We start from the raw sequence: 18,484 nt of genomic DNA, 5'->3' as shown, positions 1-18,484 counted from the left end.
GGCTTTAAATCTCGATGGTCCTTTGCTAAGTGCATTACATATTTTGTACAGACAAGGATTATTGGGTGTAGTCTTTCTGTAATTCTGTTGTGTTTCTTGGATTAACTGAGCATGCCAGCAAGAAAATGAATCTCAGGGTTGTGTATGATGTCCTATATGTACTTTGATAATAAATTTACTTTGAACTATGTGGATCTTTGGGTGTCTTTAAGTTTGAAAAGTGCAATTTGTATTGACAAATCTGGAGGCTGGGAAGACCTAACTGAGAGTTTGCACAGCAAATCTGCTGAGGTGGGTCAAAATTGGAGGCTTTTGTGGAGCTGTAGGAAGGATTTTGTATTGATGAGAAAAATACGAGTCCAAGATTCAGCTTGGGGAAATCGTACATGACAGCAACGTTACAAATTCAATTATGGGCAATGAAGGCCAGGGAACAGAATTAATGATGGAGATGACAGACACTGCAGACATGAATTTTATTGGACTCCAGACCCTATGCACCCACACAAACACAAACCTGAACCAGGTATTAATGACTTACCTAACTATCACCCTGGATTCAAGCAGTGAGATCCATGCCTAAAGCAGTGTTGCGTCTCAGACACATACCCCTGCTTTCAATAGGAAGCCATCCCTTCCCAAAAAAAAGACAAAGGAGCATCATGCCAAATCCATTCAGTAACAATGTAAACTGTTTGATTTTATTTTAATCACAATGAAATTTTAAAACTGTATAACAGAAATTAGGACACTAAACATAAATAATTCAAAACATTAAACTGGAATAAAATATTTTTTCGCAAATTATTGGCTCCTGATTTGCAAGCCAATAAATTCAGTGTTGCTCTGGGCTGCCATTGCATTAGAGATGTAGTTCTCTGTCATGATTGATTCCGGCACTAGGGTACGCTGACGACTCTGGCTGCATGTTCCACAGTAAGTCTCAGATTTCCACGTTCATCAGCTCATGGGTGTAGCTCTGAGACTTACCAAAAACCACCAATTCCAACTGAAGAGTTCTGTTTCTCAGTTTCAGCCTTCTGAATATTTATTCAGAGAAAATTTCTCTTCATTGCTTGTTCGATAATCGGACAATATAGAGGTTAAAAAAGGTGTTCTAATAATTATGGTGATATTAGAAGATATAGTGATGAGATGAAGCTGGCTGTCAATAACTTATTCATGGCAGCTGACAACATGTTCATGGATTATGTTGAATAGGGGCTGAATCTAAATAATATTAAGCATTCAGGGATAGTTTCTTGAGAAGGCATCAGAGGTGTGAGGTGAAAAAGCATTGTCGGTGATTTTAGCTAGGTAAGAATGGAAGGAAGCAGAAGCAGTCCCACCCACCAGGACCATCAAGGACAATACACACAGTGGCCAGTTAACTAGGAACCTCCTGTACCCAATAAAGTGGCCACTGAGTGTATGTTCATCGTCTTCTGCTGCTGTAGCTCTTCAAGATTCGACATGTTGTGAATTCAGAAGTGTTCTCCTGCACACCAACTGTTGGAATACATGGCTACTTGAGTTACTGTCACCTTCCTGTCTGCTTGACTAGGTCTGGCCATTCCCCCCAACCTGTCTCATTAACAAAGTATTTTCACCCACAGAACTGCCACTCACAGGATGTTTTTTCTTTGTTTTTCACGCCATTCTCTGTAAACTTGAGAGACTGTCGCACAGAAAACCCCAGGAGATCAGCAGTTTCTGAGATACTCAAACCACACTGCCTGGCACCAACAATCATTCCATGGTCAAAATCACTTAGATCACATTTCTTCTCCATTCTGATGTTTGGTCTGTACAACAAATGAACCACTTGACCATGTGTGTGTGCATTGAGTTGCTGCCACATGACTGGCTGATGAGATATTTGAATTAGTGAGCAGGTGTACCACATAAAATGGCCATTGAGTGTATTACAGAGGGATGAGATAATCAACTATGCCATGGACAGTGGTTATGTACCCTTCTTGACTTGGTCAGAGTCATTTCATTACCAGGTAATGGTGGAAACCAAAGGAGAGTTTGAGATGGGTCCAGACTTGCATGGGCAGATCCTTCCCATCCTGACCAAGCACTTGCTGGAGTAACACGTGGCAAATGAGGATGTTCTAATCATGGATTAATGTGCTTCTCATTTTGAACTTACAAACTTCTGGTGCAATGGACTAGCCTCTCATCTTATTTTGGTTCTTGTAAGACTAGATGCAGTTCAAGATTAAATCTAGTGATGGTCTGGATTTGTGCCGTGAATGAGAAGGAAGGACACTGGTTATTTATTATTGCCATGAGTGCAGAAGTGGGTGACTTGTAATTATTTCAGTAATGGGTTTACCTTGATCAGTGATTGTTAGAATCAGATGCTGTGAAAGGGTCATCAAAATTGACATCTGTGACTACATTCTTCTCAAAGCCACATTCATTGGAAAGAAGGTCAAGTTTTTTGGGGGGGGATCTACTGCTTTTTTTCACTGTTACTACATCACTTGCATGGCTGTTCAGAATTAAGTGATTTATGTATTCGTGTTCATAGAAAAACAGTCTGTGAAGCTTCACTGCTGTGAGATCAATATTGGCTATTTTTAATAAATAGTTCAATCAGCTTTTACTGTTTGAATCTCATGTTAAATTTCTATTTTCTCCAAACATAGAATGAATATAAGGTATCAGGCCTGTTTCTTTAGAGCACTTACTTGTGTGAAAATGACGTTTTTTTGTTGGCCAGTTAAAGTGTGATGATTGAAACTGCTGATTAGCTCTGTCTTGAATATTCAGTGGCCTTGCTTTGAAAGAATTGAAAATGCGCATTAATTTTATTCAACAGTAAAAAATGCCAGTTCTTATAAACAAAACTTATAAGAAATGTTCCCTGTTTTACGTCTGCTCATTCAATTAATTCAGCTTTGGTTGTAGTTCTGCGCAGTGTTGAATTTGTTACAGAAAGCAGATGGTAAAGTGTGATATATTTGCATCATGGGAAGAATATAAATATAATACCATATATGTGTCTGTTTTTTTAATATTTAGTGAGTGTCCCATTTGAGTTTAGTGATGGGAAATGAAATACTATGTGGAGCTGTGCCAAGATGTTTGTTTCTCTTTGTGGCTCTAATGTTGTTCATCTGTTTAAAAAAAGGAGGCATTGTAAATAAATTATCGTTCTTTAGCCTCATGGCTGCGTGAATGATCTGTGTTCTTCAGTGTACAGTGTGAAGTCAGACACAATATTCAACTGTTAGGCAGTGCATGGGTCAATAGTAGTAAACAGTAGTGACCGGAAGAGCCAGGGTTCTCTCTTCACAAATAACATTACTTAAAGGTAACTGGTTAAAAAGCAATGAAGAATTGAGGAGCTTTTTCCTCACATAATGAGCTACAATTTCAATTGCAATCGTAGAAGGATTGTGGGGGCTGATACTACAATAATTATCAAGGGGAACTTTGATGTGTGCTGAAAAATTTAGGGGAAAGAATAAAGCGTGAGTTGGCTCCTTCAATATTATGCTTCATCATTTGACAAACTCCTGACTCCATGTTACTCACAGGTACACATCTTGAATCGTTCTACAGCCTTTGAGTATCCCCTTCAAACCCATTTTCAAAGGGTCTCCCCTGAGTGTAAGAGGAGAAAAATATATAACATGTAACAACAGGAATGCACAGTTGTTGATGTCATTATTGTCATCTACCACATATTGCTGTGTTTGCAAACATTGCAAATAGAGGTCTGGCTGGAAAGATTTTTGGCTACCTTTTACCTCAACTGAAAATTGCACAGGCATTGACAAATCTGCAGAAAAGAATTTTGTTAATGGCCAATGTAATATACAGCAACTGCGTGAAGTTGAGACTTTGGGCTTCACAATATCATCTGCTTGAGCATATGCACTGTATTCAATTAGCCAATCTTGCCACCGAGGTTGTTGATAGTCCTTCAGCTCTGTAATGTGAGTCATCTACTGACACTTCCAACTATGTTCCATGTTTGTCGAAACGTAGTGTGAAAGATGGTGCTCATTTTAAACATAGCAGAGCGATTGCCTTTTACCTAATCCAAATCATCTCCTACATGGGTAATTTTATTAAAACTCAGCGCAAGAACGCTGAAGGTAACATGCAGATAGCAATTGAATATCGCATTTACAATTGTTATACTGCAGATTGAATGATTCTAACAGATTTTCCATTGTGTTGTTTCGAAGCAAAGCACAGGACAAGCTGTTCCTTATCATTAAGCATTTTTTCCTGATTGTGTCTCTTTGAAATACTATCACTCATGTGCCTGCATTAAAGTGTTATATGCTGTGTAATACAGAATTACTGGTGTACCTAAAAAAAAAGTAGCACTTTTTTAGGTACACCAGTACATCTGCTCGATAATGCAAGTATCTAATCAGCCAGTCACGTAGCAGCAACTCAGTGTATAAAATCATGCAGATTTGGTCAAAGAGTTTCAGTTGATATTCAGACCAAACATCAGAATGGGGAAGAAATATGATTTAAGTCATTTTGACTGAGGAGTGATTGTTGGGGTTTTGATATCTCAGAAACTGCTGATCTCCTGGGATTTTCACGCACAAAAGTCTCTAGAGTTTACTGAGAATGGTGTAAGAAACAAAAAACATCCAGTGAGCGGCAATTCTGTGAGCAAAAGTACCTTGTTACTGTGAGAGGTCGGAGGAGAATGGCCAGACTGGTTCAAGCTGACAAGAAGGCAACAGTAACTCAAATAATTACATGTTAACAGCGGTGAAGAGCATCTCTGAATGCACACCACGTTGAACCTTGAAGTGGACGGGCTACATCAGCAGAAGACCGTGGACGCACACTCAGTGGACACTCCCTGCATCTAATAAAATGGCCACCCAGTATATCCAAGAACTGGACAGAACTTTGCTTCATTTCTGAGACAGGATTCACATTTTAAATGGGCTTTAGTAGATTGCCAATTAATGTATTCACCAATGCTGCTCCTTTAGAATTGCCTGTGTATTGCAGAGTGACAGAAGTTTGTGGCATAGGAAAAGGTCACTCAACCTGTTGAATCCATATCGGCTCGGTAAGAGCAATCAACTTGTCCCAAAACCACGCTGTCCGCCTCATAACTCTGTAGTTTCTTCTCTTTCGGAAGTCAATGCAACACTCCTCTAAACACTATTATTGCATCTGCCTATGACCTACCAATGTTCCGGAAGTTAACCAGTTGTGATATTGCTAAGGTTTCCTTGGACCACTGTTGCCAATCAGTTTCATTCTGTGCCCTCTCAGGCAATGGGAACTATCTGTCATGATTTTCAATCTCTTATCAGATTCCCCTCGGCCTTCTCTGTTCTACAAGAGAACCTTGGCATCATTAGTCTATCTACTCAACAAAGGTCCCTCATCCCTGAAAGCATTCTGGTCAACCTCTTTTGTCACTGTTCTAAGACCTTTACATCTTGGTTATACCGAAACTGGTGGATTAAGGAACAGAATTTCCATTTTACAAGCTGCATTGGTTATAGTGCAATCTGCACCCTGTTCTACAATGTAATGCATTGTTTCTTAGGAATGTGACTATTGCATTATAACATAACTACCTGTATGCCAGTGTAGATGAAACAGTGTCTTATAAGAAATTCTCGTGAGGTCCTTGCTCTTGTACTTTATGGTTCTTCTTATCAAGCCAATATCTTCTATGCTTTTATAAACAGTTTTTCAGTTTACCACCAATGAACTCTGCACATACATCCCCCAGTCTCTGTGTTCTCATATCCCTCTAGGACTTGTGTCTTCACTTCATACTGCTTTCTCATTCAGCCTACCTAATGTAACACTTCACATTTCTTAGCATTAAATTTCACGGTCACAAATTGTAAAAACGTAGAAATTTCAATGGTGGACTCATTAGAAGTTTATATTAAAGTTAATTAATATACTGATCCACTAAATGTCCCTAAGGTCCTTGATCTGCCTTCCTCTATCAAGGTGACAGTAAGGACATTGTGAAATAATAAGCTTAATAATCCTGAACCAAAATTCACATCAAAGCTGTGTTACAACTCTCAAAAATGTATTGTAACTTAATGCAAAAAAAGAATCCTCTGCCAAGGTCAAATTGTTAATGATTCCTGGGCTCACCAGTTAAATGAGCTCTGCGTTGTGGCATGGACCAGAAAATAGGAAGCTTTTCCAGATCATTTCCAGAGAAGTGCTGAGTTAGTTGGTTTCAGTCATGGCCGATAGTGGCATCGATGCCAATGATTTTTTTTGTTTCTGCACGATAGTTCCTTCCACAAATTGATGTCCAATGAGTCTAAGAGATAATTCTCAGGAGCCTAAAGAAATTTGGCATGTCCCCTTTGGCCTTCACCAACTTTTATTGATACTCCAGAAAATGCACCCTCTCCAGATGCATCGTGGCTTGGTCTGGCAACAGCCCAGCCTGAGACTACAAGAAACTGCAGAAAGCTATAGACAGAGATCAGCACATCACTGAAATCAGCTTCCCCTACAGGGACTCTGTCTACTCTTCCTGTTGCCTGGTAAAGCAGCCAACATGATCAAAGACCCCATCCTACTTGGACACTTTCTCTTCTCACCCATCCCATCAGACTGAAGTATAAAACCCAGAAATAAAAACACAAAATGCTGGCCTGAAATGTGGTCACTACCTCCTCCCATAGATGCTGTCTAGCCTGCTGAGTTCTGTGTTTTTATTTATTTCCAGCATCTGCAGATTCACTCATGTTGCCTATAAAACCCAGAAGCATGTTCCATCAAGTTCAATGACAATTTCTATCCTGCTATTATAAGATCATTGAATAGACCTCTTAAACAATAGGGTGGATTCTTGACCTCACAATCTACCTTGTTATGGCCTTGCACTTTATTGTCTATCTGCCATCACTGCACTTGCTCTGTAAATAGAACACTTTATTGTGTTATTGTCTCCTCTTTGCTATCTCACTAAGCTGATATAATGAAATGATCTGTATGGATGGCTTGCAAAACATAGTTTTTTTTACTGTACCTCTGTACAAGTGACAATTAGAAACCAGCTTACCAATTATATACATCTCAGACCCTGATGGAAATACTCATATTGATTAAAGTGATTCAGTTTTAATTTTTATTCTAGACTCAAAGGTTGTGGGGATCAGACAGAAAAGAACACACTGCATTTGCTTCTGAGTTCCCAGGTTATGGATTAATTTCTGTCCCTGGCTTCTATCTTGCAAACTTAAAACAGCACAGTTAATGGTAACTTCCAGTCAAGATGGCGCCAAGCTGTGATATTCTATGAGGTTGTGGATCAGATTTAGTTTTTTTAGATATAGGTATACAGGGATCATTTTCGGAACAGCGGGGGAAGTTAGGGGCCAGGTTAGGGTTTAAGGACAGGGATGAGAGGGATTTAGAGCTCAGAGGCAGTAAAAGAAGCCTCGGGTAGGAATTGGTAGTCAGAGTCCTGGTTGAGCACTCCATGGTTGAAGACCAGTGACCCCTGGGGATCAGGTCAACAGGCATTGAGGGCAAAGACAGTGATCTCCATGTTTGGCAGGCCCTGAGGACAGGAGTTGGTGACATCCCCCAGGTTGCCAAGTCCCGAGTGCTGAAGTCAGAGGTCTATGCAGGCAGGAGGCAGGAGGCCCAGTGATTCCCCCCAGGCTGACAAACTCATAGTCAGAGGTCTGTTCATGACTGGAGTTCATGGCCCAGCATCAAAGTCTCATGACTGGTGAATGCTGGGGTTGAAGTGGGAGATTGGAGTCCAGGGACCGGCAAGTCCAAAGGTTGAAGTTTGATGGTCAAAGACCGAAGTCAGCAAGTCCAGAGGTCAAAGCCCCTGGGTCAGCGTCTCCGGATGTCAGCGTACCGATGTCTGAGAATCAAGGGCCAAGGACTGGAAGTCAGAGGTCTGGTGGGGTTAGAGGTGTATCTGTATGTGTGAGTGGGTGTGAAGGAAACTTGTTTTACTGTTGTGTTGTTTTATTGTTGCTTGTATTGTTCTGCTGAACACTGCTGGAATGCGAGCAGAATGTGTGGTGACGTTTGTGGACTGCTCCCAGCACAGCCTTTGGTTATGTGGTTATTAATTCAAACAGTGCATTTCACTGTATGTTTCTCTGTACATTGATAAATAAATGATTCTGAATCTTGGAGAGCCACACGGTTGTGGCTGTAAGGGAGGGCTATGGTGTGATTCCAGTCCCCTGCTCTTGACCAGCTTCTGCAAGTGGAGCCCCAGTATACCAACACCTTTAAATAAATATGGGTTGCTATCTGGAGAGGAGAAAATGTGGAGTGTGCATGGCAAAGCTAAAAAAAATATCATCTACCTATCTAGGTGCTGTAAATATAAACTATGACAAAGACTTTTTAAATGCTTTTTTTCTTGTTTTTTTGAAAAGATTTGGTAAGAAAAAGGAAGACAAAGGGAAAGAGCAAAAGATCAAGCAAAAAAATGATGCCCTGAATGAAGAAGAGCTGGAGAGAATGAAAGAAGAACGTGACAGGTATGATATCCATGCAAGAATACATAAAACAAGCTGAAAATGGTTAGTCAGCTGCTGTCAACATTTCAGTCTTGAATATTTAATATGAAATGTGTTTATATCACTTCTCAGGTTTTAAAACAAAATAACTTATTTCTAAGCAACATACAAAGAATGCTGGAGGAACTGATCAAATCAGGCAGCATCTATGGAGGGGAATAAACAGTCAATGTTCAAAGTTCAAAGTTAATTGCAGGTCACCATATCTCATCCTGAAATTCATTTTCTTGTGAGCATTCACAGTAAATCCAAGAAGCACAATAGAATCAATGGAGGACCACGCCCAACAGGATGGACAAACAAAAGACAACAAACTGAAAATACAAAAAAGAAAGAGAGAGAGAGAGAATCAATAAATATTGAGAACATGAATTGAAGAGTCCTTGGAAATGATTAGTCTTGATGAAAGGCCTGAAGTGTTAAGTGTTTATTCTGCTGCGTAGATGTTGCCTAATTTGCTGTGTTTTGCTATCATTTTTATGTGTGTGTGTAACTTATTTCTTGTTTGGAAACTGACTGGCCTTGAGTTCACTCCAGATGGTTTGTTTCAAGTCTGGGATATTGTCAAGTGCACAAGTATGGTGAGGTACAGCCACAGTGAAAGATTTGCTTGCAGCAGCATCACAGGCACGTAGGCACGGACAACACTCAGAATATAATTTATATTAGATACAGTCGGCCCTCCTTATCCGCGGGTTCTGTATGCGCGGATTCAACCAACCGCGGATCGGGAAAACCCGGAAGTTCTCTCTCCAGCACTCGTTGTTTGAGCATGTACAGACTTTTTTTTCTTGTCATTATTCCCTAAACAATGCAGTATAACAACTATTTACATAGCATTTACATTGTATTAGGTATTATAAGTAATCTAGAAATGATTTAAGGTATACGGGAGGACGTACATAGGTTACCGTGGATTGGGAATCGGAAAAAAAAACTGGAAGTTCTCTAAGTCAGAATGGATACATGCGGTATTATTTAGTGTCAGTTAGTCAAACGTTTGCCTTGGTATATAGTATATATTTTACCTTTCTATGCATATAAAACACCTAAGAAACATACGTATTTCAATAATTAAACCACTGCGTTGCTTAGTAATAATTGTAGCTTTCATCAGGGCAGGGCCTTCACATGCTCCATTATTCTCACTTTATCCTGACTGTAGCCTAACGCTTTTCGAATGATCGTTGGCGTTTCACCTCTTTCCGATTGCTTTATTATTTCCACTTTATTTTCAATCGTGATCGTTTTCCAGAACAGAAACACTGTGGGCGACGGGTCCCGAGCTCCGCCAGGTCCTAAAGTACACCGCACCGAGACAGGTTAAATGAGCTCTGGTGCTCTGCTGGGTCCTAAAGTCCACCACACTGAAACCAGTTAAATGAGCTCCACTGGGTCCTAAAGTCCACCGACTTGATCATCTGTGTAATTTGGTATCCGCGGTGGAGTGGGGGGGGGGGGGGGTGTCACGGAACCAATCCCCCGCAGATAAGGAGTGCTGTCTGTATATTTATTGTGATAATTCAGTTATAGTGAATCATATAGATGGATACATTATATCTCAACCAAAGTTTAAAGTAAATTTATTATTAAAGTGCATATATACCACTATATACTACTCTGAGAGTCTTTCAAGTGTTTGCTGTAGAATAAAGAAATGTAATAGGATGAATGAAAAGCAACATACAAAGACTGACAGCAACCAATGGGTAAAAGAAGATAAACTGTAAATACAAAACAAACAAACAAACAACAAACCAGTATATAAAACTGAGAACATGATTTGTAGTGTCCTTCAAAGTGTGGCCATGGGTTGTGTTCAGTGATCAGCTCAGTGTTGTGGTGAATGAGGGGCCTGATGGTTTCAGGGTTCCTAAACCTGGTGGTCTGAGACCCAAGGTTCCTGTACTTCCTTCCTGATGGCAGCAGCAAAAAGAGAGCATGGCCTAAATGTGGCTTTGTTGTGGTAGCACTCCTTGTAGACGTGCTCAAGGGTGGGGAGGGGTTTGCTGTGATGGACTGGGCTATATCCACCACCCTTTGCAGGTTATGATGCAACCCGTTAAGGAAATACCAACACCCCTAAAAATTGAAAAGCTTACAAAATGACCTTTATGGTTCTTCAGTGCCCGAAATCTTCCAAGATGTTTTAGAGTATATAAAGTTGTAGGTTTAGCTGCCAAAATGTTTAAGTTGTTTCATGGTGAGTATATCATTACAATTGATAGGTGTGTCTGAGTCATAGCATGCCAAATATCAGATGTGCAGATTGGAGTGGGCTTGCACCTCCTTGGTTCTGAAAAATCAGTCTTGTGAAGAAAACGTGAAGTAAGTCATAGATTCACAGCTTGGATATTTTTAAGGAGCAAGTCTTGGAATTTACATAACGAACAGATTGCCATCTACATGATGGACTCAATTTGCACATTCAAGACTGATTTGCATTTGCATAGCGCTTTCCATGTCCTCAGGAAGTCCCAAAGCACTTTACAGTCAACAAGGTATTTTTTAAAGCATATTCACCTACATAGGGAAATGTTACATCCAATTCATGATTCTACAAATAGCAGTCAAAAAAATAATGTAAAAATATGTTTTGTCTGAAGGACAGAAACAAGTATTTTTGTTCATTCTGTTTGAAGTGGTGTGAGTCACTAAGGATAGGGAAAACTTGGTTGATCTGGAATGAACAACCAGTCAATGAGATATTCCAATTATTTTTACACTGCCTTCAATGCCATAGTCAAAAATGAGCATTTTACACGGGTTTACACCCATACTTGTAAAATTATTTAATGATTGAAGCAGTTGAATATAAATGATATCTAAATTGGCAGCTTAGCTCCCTGACTCTGTTTGAATAGAGAAAATATCTGGCAAATAACTGGTCGATTTTCATAGTCCTGTCACATCCATTCTTAATGGGAAAAGGAACATCAAAGTTAGTAGTGACTATCATGTGAATACCAAAGGCACAACATTAGCAGCTATTTGCAGCCAAAAGTGATAATTTATCTCTGCCTCCATCTACCATCTAGGAAGCCAGTACCCAACCAATTAGATTATTGTCTGTGATATGAAGAAATAGCTGATGGTACTCAGGCTGACAACATTCCTAATGTGGTGCAGAAACTTCTCTGGCACTAATTGGGCCTCTTGCCAATTACTTCAGTACAGCCATGACATGTGGCATGGATCCAACAATGTTAGGATTTGCGTAGAGAGTCCTGCTAATGAAACGACGTTCAACATAAATCACAAAGATTGCAAGAGATAGGAACAGTGGGGAGAACATTAGGTGTTTTTTGAAGCAACAAACAAAATGCTGGAGGAACTCAGCAGGTCAGGTAGCATCTGTGGAGGGAAATGGGCCGTTGACATTTCCAGTTGGGGTTTTTCAACTGGTTTGAAAGAGGGGAAATCGCCAATATGAAGAGGTGAGGGAAAGGGCTGGAGCAAGAGCTGGCAGGTGATAGGTGAGAAGGAGTGATAGGCAGATGGAGAAGGGCTTTGCCCAAGGTACCATATATAGATTACTAGCTATGAATGTAATTCATTAATTTAAAAGGAGGATATACCAAATGAAAGTGTATTTTATTCAGAATCGCATCTCCTTTTTGAGGACCAAGAGATGAGCTGACTGAAAATGTCTTTTCCCCACACCTGTGGGATGGTTTCTGAGGAGATGGTTTCCCAGAGTAGCTATTTCTGAAGTCTGTCATCGCCCACTGGGCTCTTTGGAATAAAGCCACTCAGATAACATAATTCCTCACTATGGTCAATCTGTTGCAAGATCATGCATTTACAATAATGGTCATAGCTTCTGCTTAAATAAGTTTAACATAAAAGGCGACTAATTTGAGAAAGCAATTAATTTAATCCAATTATTATATATGAAATTTAGTAATAGTCCAAATGTTGTAGGGTATTGCAGGCATTTTCCCTTTTAATTGGCCAGCAAAAGTCCTAAAGTCGCAGTTAATAATTTGTCTCTGTAATTCTTACAGAGTTCTGGACTCCTCATTGAGTCTAACAAGGAAGGTTGAAAGTACAGTGGTAACCCCAGCCCACATGCACTCACATATAAGCATACACACATGCAAAATTATGGAGGGAACTTATCCAAACATGCTAGTGTAGGGGAACTCATTAGTTTCAGTGGAGAGGAAGGGGCTGTGAGTGAATGCAATTAATTCTGTTCTTAAAAAAAAATAACTGGGGTGTATAAGATTTTATTTATGTTAACCGTTTTGTAATTGAATAATTTTCTGATTGCTTTAATTCTCTGAGAAATTAAGAAATATTCAGAATATTTTTCTACTTGGACAATTTTGACTGCTCAATCTGAGTGAAAGGAGTGGCTTAGCTAGTTGTCAGAGTTCCATTTCACTTCTCACTGTAAGCAGATCTAGCTTTACTTCTCCCATTGCAATGTAGAAACCCCTTCCAGTGTGCAAGGTCTGCTACAAATAATCCAGTTAGTTCCCCACTACAGCTTTTCTAGATTACTTCATGTAGGTACGATCTTTCTTTGGTAGTCAGAAGTGATTGCAGGCCATAACTTAAGTCATTTTAAAATGCCATAAGTAGGAAGAACATAGAAGATTTTTAGAACATGACTTGCAATCCAAGATTCAGACTGTGCTGAAGTAATTACATGTACTTTAAAATTTATTTTATTTATTTACTTAGAGATGCCCCATGGCCCTTCAAGCCACAACACCCAGAAACCCCCGACAATCGCAATCTAACCCTACCCTAATCATGGGACAATTTGCAAAGACCAATTAACCTACCCAGTATGTCTTTGGACTGTGGGAGGAAGCCAGAGCACCCGGAGAAAATACATGCATTCCGTGCATGGGAGGATATATAGAGACTCCTTACAGGGGACGCCGGGATTGAACTCTGAACTCTGTGACGCAGTAAGCTGTAACAGCATCGTGCTAACCAGTTCTGCTGAAGTCGTGTTTTTGTGTATCACTGAAATCTGAGTCATGTTGCTTCTGAAGCCATGTGCGACGTGGTTTGTTTGTATGAATGATTTCTCTTGTAATTAGAACTTTGCCTTTCTTTCATTGTCTCAGCAGCTCTGGCATGTCTGAGCTGATGATAGATTTATGTAGTACTCCCACAATTTCAGGATATCCCAAAGAGTTTTATAGCAAATGAAATACTTGTTGTAAACATGTCAGCCAGTTTGCTCACAGTAGAGAGAGCAAGTGGCAATGGACTTTGATTCTTACTGTGCTCCAGTACTGGACTCTTCAGGGAGCTTGATGAAGGAAGCTGAATAAATATTTGCCTGGACTCCAGTGATCATGTTTTTCTTCAAAATAGTGCTATGGGATTTTTTTAAAAAGTCTGCCTTAAAAGGCAGAAATCACGTGTGTAGCATCTCATCTAGGAAAGGAGTCACAGTAAGAACTACATTTCAAAGCGCCAACATCCATAGCATCTGTTAAATCTTTCCAATATTTGATCATCTATACAAATATATCACACAGATTGTATGGGAATTAATGTTTAAGTGCTTTTCATCACAAACATTTGTGCGCTAAAAGCCTTAATTGTTTGCAAGGACAGTCTGAAATCAGAGTCATTTTGTAATTGAACAAAATAATCACTGGTTATTGCAAGAGTAGATGCTGATATTATTTTCAAACTCAAGGAGAGCGACACTGTCACATTTTCATGGTTTTAGTTGCATACAAAACACTGAATGGAAAAGAAATGCTACAGCTGCCCATTCACCTCCTCCCTCACCTCCATTCAGGGTCCCAAACAGACCTTTCAGATGAGACAGTGCTTCACCTGCAAATGTGTTGGTGTCATCTACTGTATCTGGTGCTCCCAATGCCACGACATTGGTGGGACCCATTGCAAATTGGGGGGAGGGGGGTGGCTGTATTTTGTCAAGCACCTCCACTCCATACACCAAAAGTGAATTTTTCAGGTGACCAACCATTTTAATACCTTTCCCCATTCCCCTTCCAACACGCCAGTCCACGGCCTCCTCTTCTGTCACGTTGAGACTGCTCTCAAATTAGATGAGCAACACCTCAGATTTCATCTATGTTTCTCCAACATGATGGCATGAACATCGATTTCTCCTGCTGGTAACTTTTTTTCCCTCCCCCTTCCCTCTTCCGGTCAAGATGGCGCCAGCAAACAATAATTCGTTGGGCAACATCTTTCTGATAGTCGATCGTTTCATTTTTTCTATGTTTTCTACTCATTCGTTTTATTTTAATTTTGTTTTTGAAACTATTGGAGCTTGTGATTTACAGTCTGTAGTTCGATTGAGTGAGCTAGGGATATGCTGCTCCTGAGAAAACTCCAGGAGGGAGATATGGGAATGAACTATAGGTCGACCTTCTATAATCTGACACCACTGGGACCTGAGGAGTGCGGGATTAGTGAAAATGCTGAATTACAGAAGGATCACATTAAGCAATAGCTAACCGCCTCATCATACCTTTAAAATACCATGGATATGGGGAGAGGGCAGGAACGGGGTACTGATTGTGGATGATCAGCCATGATCACATTGAATGGCGGTGCTGGCTTGAAGGGCCAACTGGCTTACTCCTGCACCTATTGTCTATTGTCTAAATCAGTACAAGTTAGATAATAATGAAACAGAAATATTAAATGAGTAGCAAGTGAAATTTTAATAAATTAATATACTGTACAGGCACAGATAAAATAAAGGGTACAGGTAAATGTACAGGAATTAACTTATACAGAACAGTTGAGCACTTCCGCTTCTAAAGTGAGACGTTTAATATACCTTCAGGCAAAGTTACATGTCTGCAAGTGTGGGGTTGTCAGGATCATCGACATCTTCATCTTGAAAAATGAGTGAAGCATCAGGAACTGGTGCTGAAACTGGCACAACAGTTCCTTCAAAAACTGTTGATGATGGTGGCAGCACATCTGGGTGAGCAGAAGCAGAAGCCGGAGAAAAGAGGTCTTCTATCCGCCACGTTTCACATGACCACCAGGCAGCCGGGGATTCAGTGCTGGGCTCTTCCCTCTTCACTTGCAGTTACTGAGTGAATCCTCGTTAGTTTCTTTTCCTCCACTTAGTAATACGCTTAAAATCAGTGGGTTGCCACTTCTGATCTGAGGTCATAGGCAGAAGAGAATGGAGCGCCAGCCAGGCAACGCCAGAGGGCAGTGCGTGACTGCCAGCAGGCGGGCGAGAAGGCAGACTGACCCAACGCACACCAGCTCCCCAGCTGCTGGCGGGTGCCGGGCGGCTGCGCCTCACACAAATGATATTAATAAACACAGGAAAACAAGCAGGAATCACCTGTCTGTGCCTACAAGAGCACGCCAACACATGAACAGATCTAGCACAACCAAAACACTGAGCAGCAGATTGGTACAGTGGCCCAGGAAATTTTAAATCAGTGCCGGATTATCGAAGGAACTGGATTACAGGTAGCCGGATTAGTGAAGGTCGACCTGTACCATGAGGATCAACTATATTTCTCACCAATTAAAATGTGGAGGAAGACTGATACATTGAGGCATGTGCAGAGGAGAGCGAGTGGTTCTCAAAGAGGCAGCTTCCCTTGGAAAAGCCGCTGGTTTGCATCACTGTCCTGAGAGAGGCGACTGGTTCACAACACTTTCCTCAGAGAGGCCGCTGATTCATGTCGCTTCCCCTTGGAGGGGCCACTGGGTCCCAATGCTCTTGGAGAAGTTATCGAAATTCTGCGATTTATGGATTGGACTGTAGTTCATATTGGCCTCTTTCAGTTCCATCTTTTTTGTGTTTTCGCCCTTTCTTTCTTGTTGCCCATTGGTGGGCTGGGGTTTGGGTGATTATTAGGTTTTGAGCAAGGGAGGGGTTTTGGGGTTTGTGTCTTTTTTCTTTTTCTTCTCCTGCGGGGAAATTGGTGACTTTCTTTCAACTACTTCAATGGTTTTCTATATTTTATGTTTATCTGGAGAAGTCAGATCTCAGAATTGCATTCTGCTATGATAATAAAATGAGTCGATGAACCTTTGTTCTATCCCCCACTCTGGCCTCTTACCTCTTCTCCTCACCTGACTATCACCTCCCCCGGTGTCCCTCCTCCTCTCTCTCTCTCCATGGTCCACTCTCCTGTCCATTCAGATTCCTTCTCCAGCCCTTGGCCTTTTCCACCTATCACCTCCCAGCTATTTACTTAATCCCCTCTCCCCCACCAACCTGGCCTCACCTATCACCTCCCAGCTTCTTACTTAATCCCCTCTCCCCCACCAACCTGACCTCACCTATCACCTCCCAGCTTCTTACTTAATCCCCTCTCCCCCACCAACCTGGCCTCACCTATCACCTCCCAGCTTCTTACTTAATCCCCTCTCCCCCACCAACCTGGCCTCACCTATCACTTTCTGACTTATCACCTTCCCATCACCCCAGCTTTTTTATTCTGGCATCCTCCCCCATCCTTTCCAGTCCTGATGAAGGGTCTCAGTCTGAAATGTTGATCATTTCCATAGATACTGCACAACCTGTAGGTTCCTGCAGGTTTTTGAGTGTACTGCTGCGAACAGAATGTAAGTGTTTTTTTTAACCTACAAACCTGTATTTGATATATCAGCAAAGTTACTTTGTAAGGTATGTTGCAATGGCAACATTGTCTAACATCCTAAAGAGATTCACAGGAGCAAAATTACACAGAGGCACATGAATAGATTTTACAACTGATAAATGAAAGCCTGGTTAAAGAGCAAACACGAGGAAATCTGCAGATGCTGGAAATTCAAACAACAACAACACACAAAACACACAGCGCTTCTCCCTATAGATGCTGCCTGGCCTGCTGTGTTCCACCAGCATTTTGTGTGTGTTGTTGCCTGGTTTAAAGAGATGGATTTAAAAGAGCATTGTAACAGAGGAGATTGATGCACCATCAATAACTCTCGGAGACGGGAGGCGAACGATAGGCTTTTATTAGCTGCAAGAGACCACGATTAGCAGCAAGAGACCACCACACAACATCCTGGAGACTGAGGGAGGAGCAGTGCCTCCAATCGCCTTTATACAGGGGTCTGTGGGAGGAGCCACAGGAGCAGTCAGCAGAGGGGCGCGTCCAGACAGGTATATGTAGTTCACCACAGAGACAGAGTCACACTGAGAGCTTTTGGCACCTTGCCATTCACAAATAGGGACATTGAGTACAGGAGTTGGGATGTTAGGTTGAAGTTGTCTAAGACATTGGTGAGGCCTCGTTTGGAGTACTGTATGCAGCTCTGGTCACCTACCTACAGGAGAAGTATTAATAAGCTTGAAAGAGTACCAAGGAAATATATACAAGGTAGTTGCTGGGACTTGTGTTATAGGGAAAGGTCGAGTAAGTTAGGTCTTTATTCTCTGCAGCGTAGGAAAACAAGGGGAGATTTGATAGAGGTAAAAAAAAAAGTCATGTGGTAGCTGTGTGGAACGAGCTTCCAGTAGAAGTGGTAGAGGCAGGTTCGATATTGTCATTTAAAGTAAAATTGGATAGGTATATGGACAGGAAAGGAATGGAGGGTTATGGGCTGAGTGCAGGTAGGTGGGACTAGGTGAGAGTAAGCGTTTGGCACGGACTAGAAGGGCTGAGATGGCCTGTTTCCGTGCTGTAATTGTTATATAGTTATATATAGAAGATCTGAATGAATGCAGGCTTTTTCCCGTCAGATTGAGTGAGACAAGAACAAGAGGTGATAGGTTGAGCATGAACAGTGAAATGTTTAAGGTGAATCTGAGGGGGAACCTCTTCACTCAGAGGGTGGTTTGAATGTGGAACGAGCTACCAGTGGAAGTGGTGGGTGCAGGTTAAGAGAAATTTGGATAGGTACATGGCTGAGAAGGGTATGAAGGGCTTTGGTCCAGGTACAGGTAGATGGAACTTGACAGAAGACCAGGTCGGCACAGACCAGTTGAGCCAAGAGCCTGT

At 41.2% G+C, this 18,484-nt stretch overlaps 1 protein-coding gene across 4 annotated transcripts in view; it reads left to right on the top strand.

Moving 5' to 3' along the window:
• The window catches only part of LOC140728185 (partitioning defective 3 homolog B-like), a 1,189,360-nt gene that overhangs the window by 786,209 nt on the left and 384,667 nt on the right, over window positions 1–18,484 (top strand). For all 4 annotated transcript variants that reach the window (XM_073046530.1, XM_073046528.1, XM_073046527.1 and 1 more), the window contains one exon: window positions 8,403–8,507. In XM_073046530.1, the coding sequence (XP_072902631.1) occupies window positions 8,403–8,507 (105 nt within the window). The remainder of the gene's footprint in view (window positions 1–8,402; window positions 8,508–18,484) is intronic.

The sequence above is a fragment of the Hemitrygon akajei genome, chromosome 5 (genome assembly GCF_048418815.1).
Source record: "Hemitrygon akajei chromosome 5, sHemAka1.3, whole genome shotgun sequence".
Taxonomy (NCBI): Eukaryota; Metazoa; Chordata; class Chondrichthyes; order Myliobatiformes; family Dasyatidae; genus Hemitrygon; species Hemitrygon akajei.
Note: the sequence above shows the minus strand (reverse complement) of the source record. Positions and strands in the feature narration are given on the sequence as shown.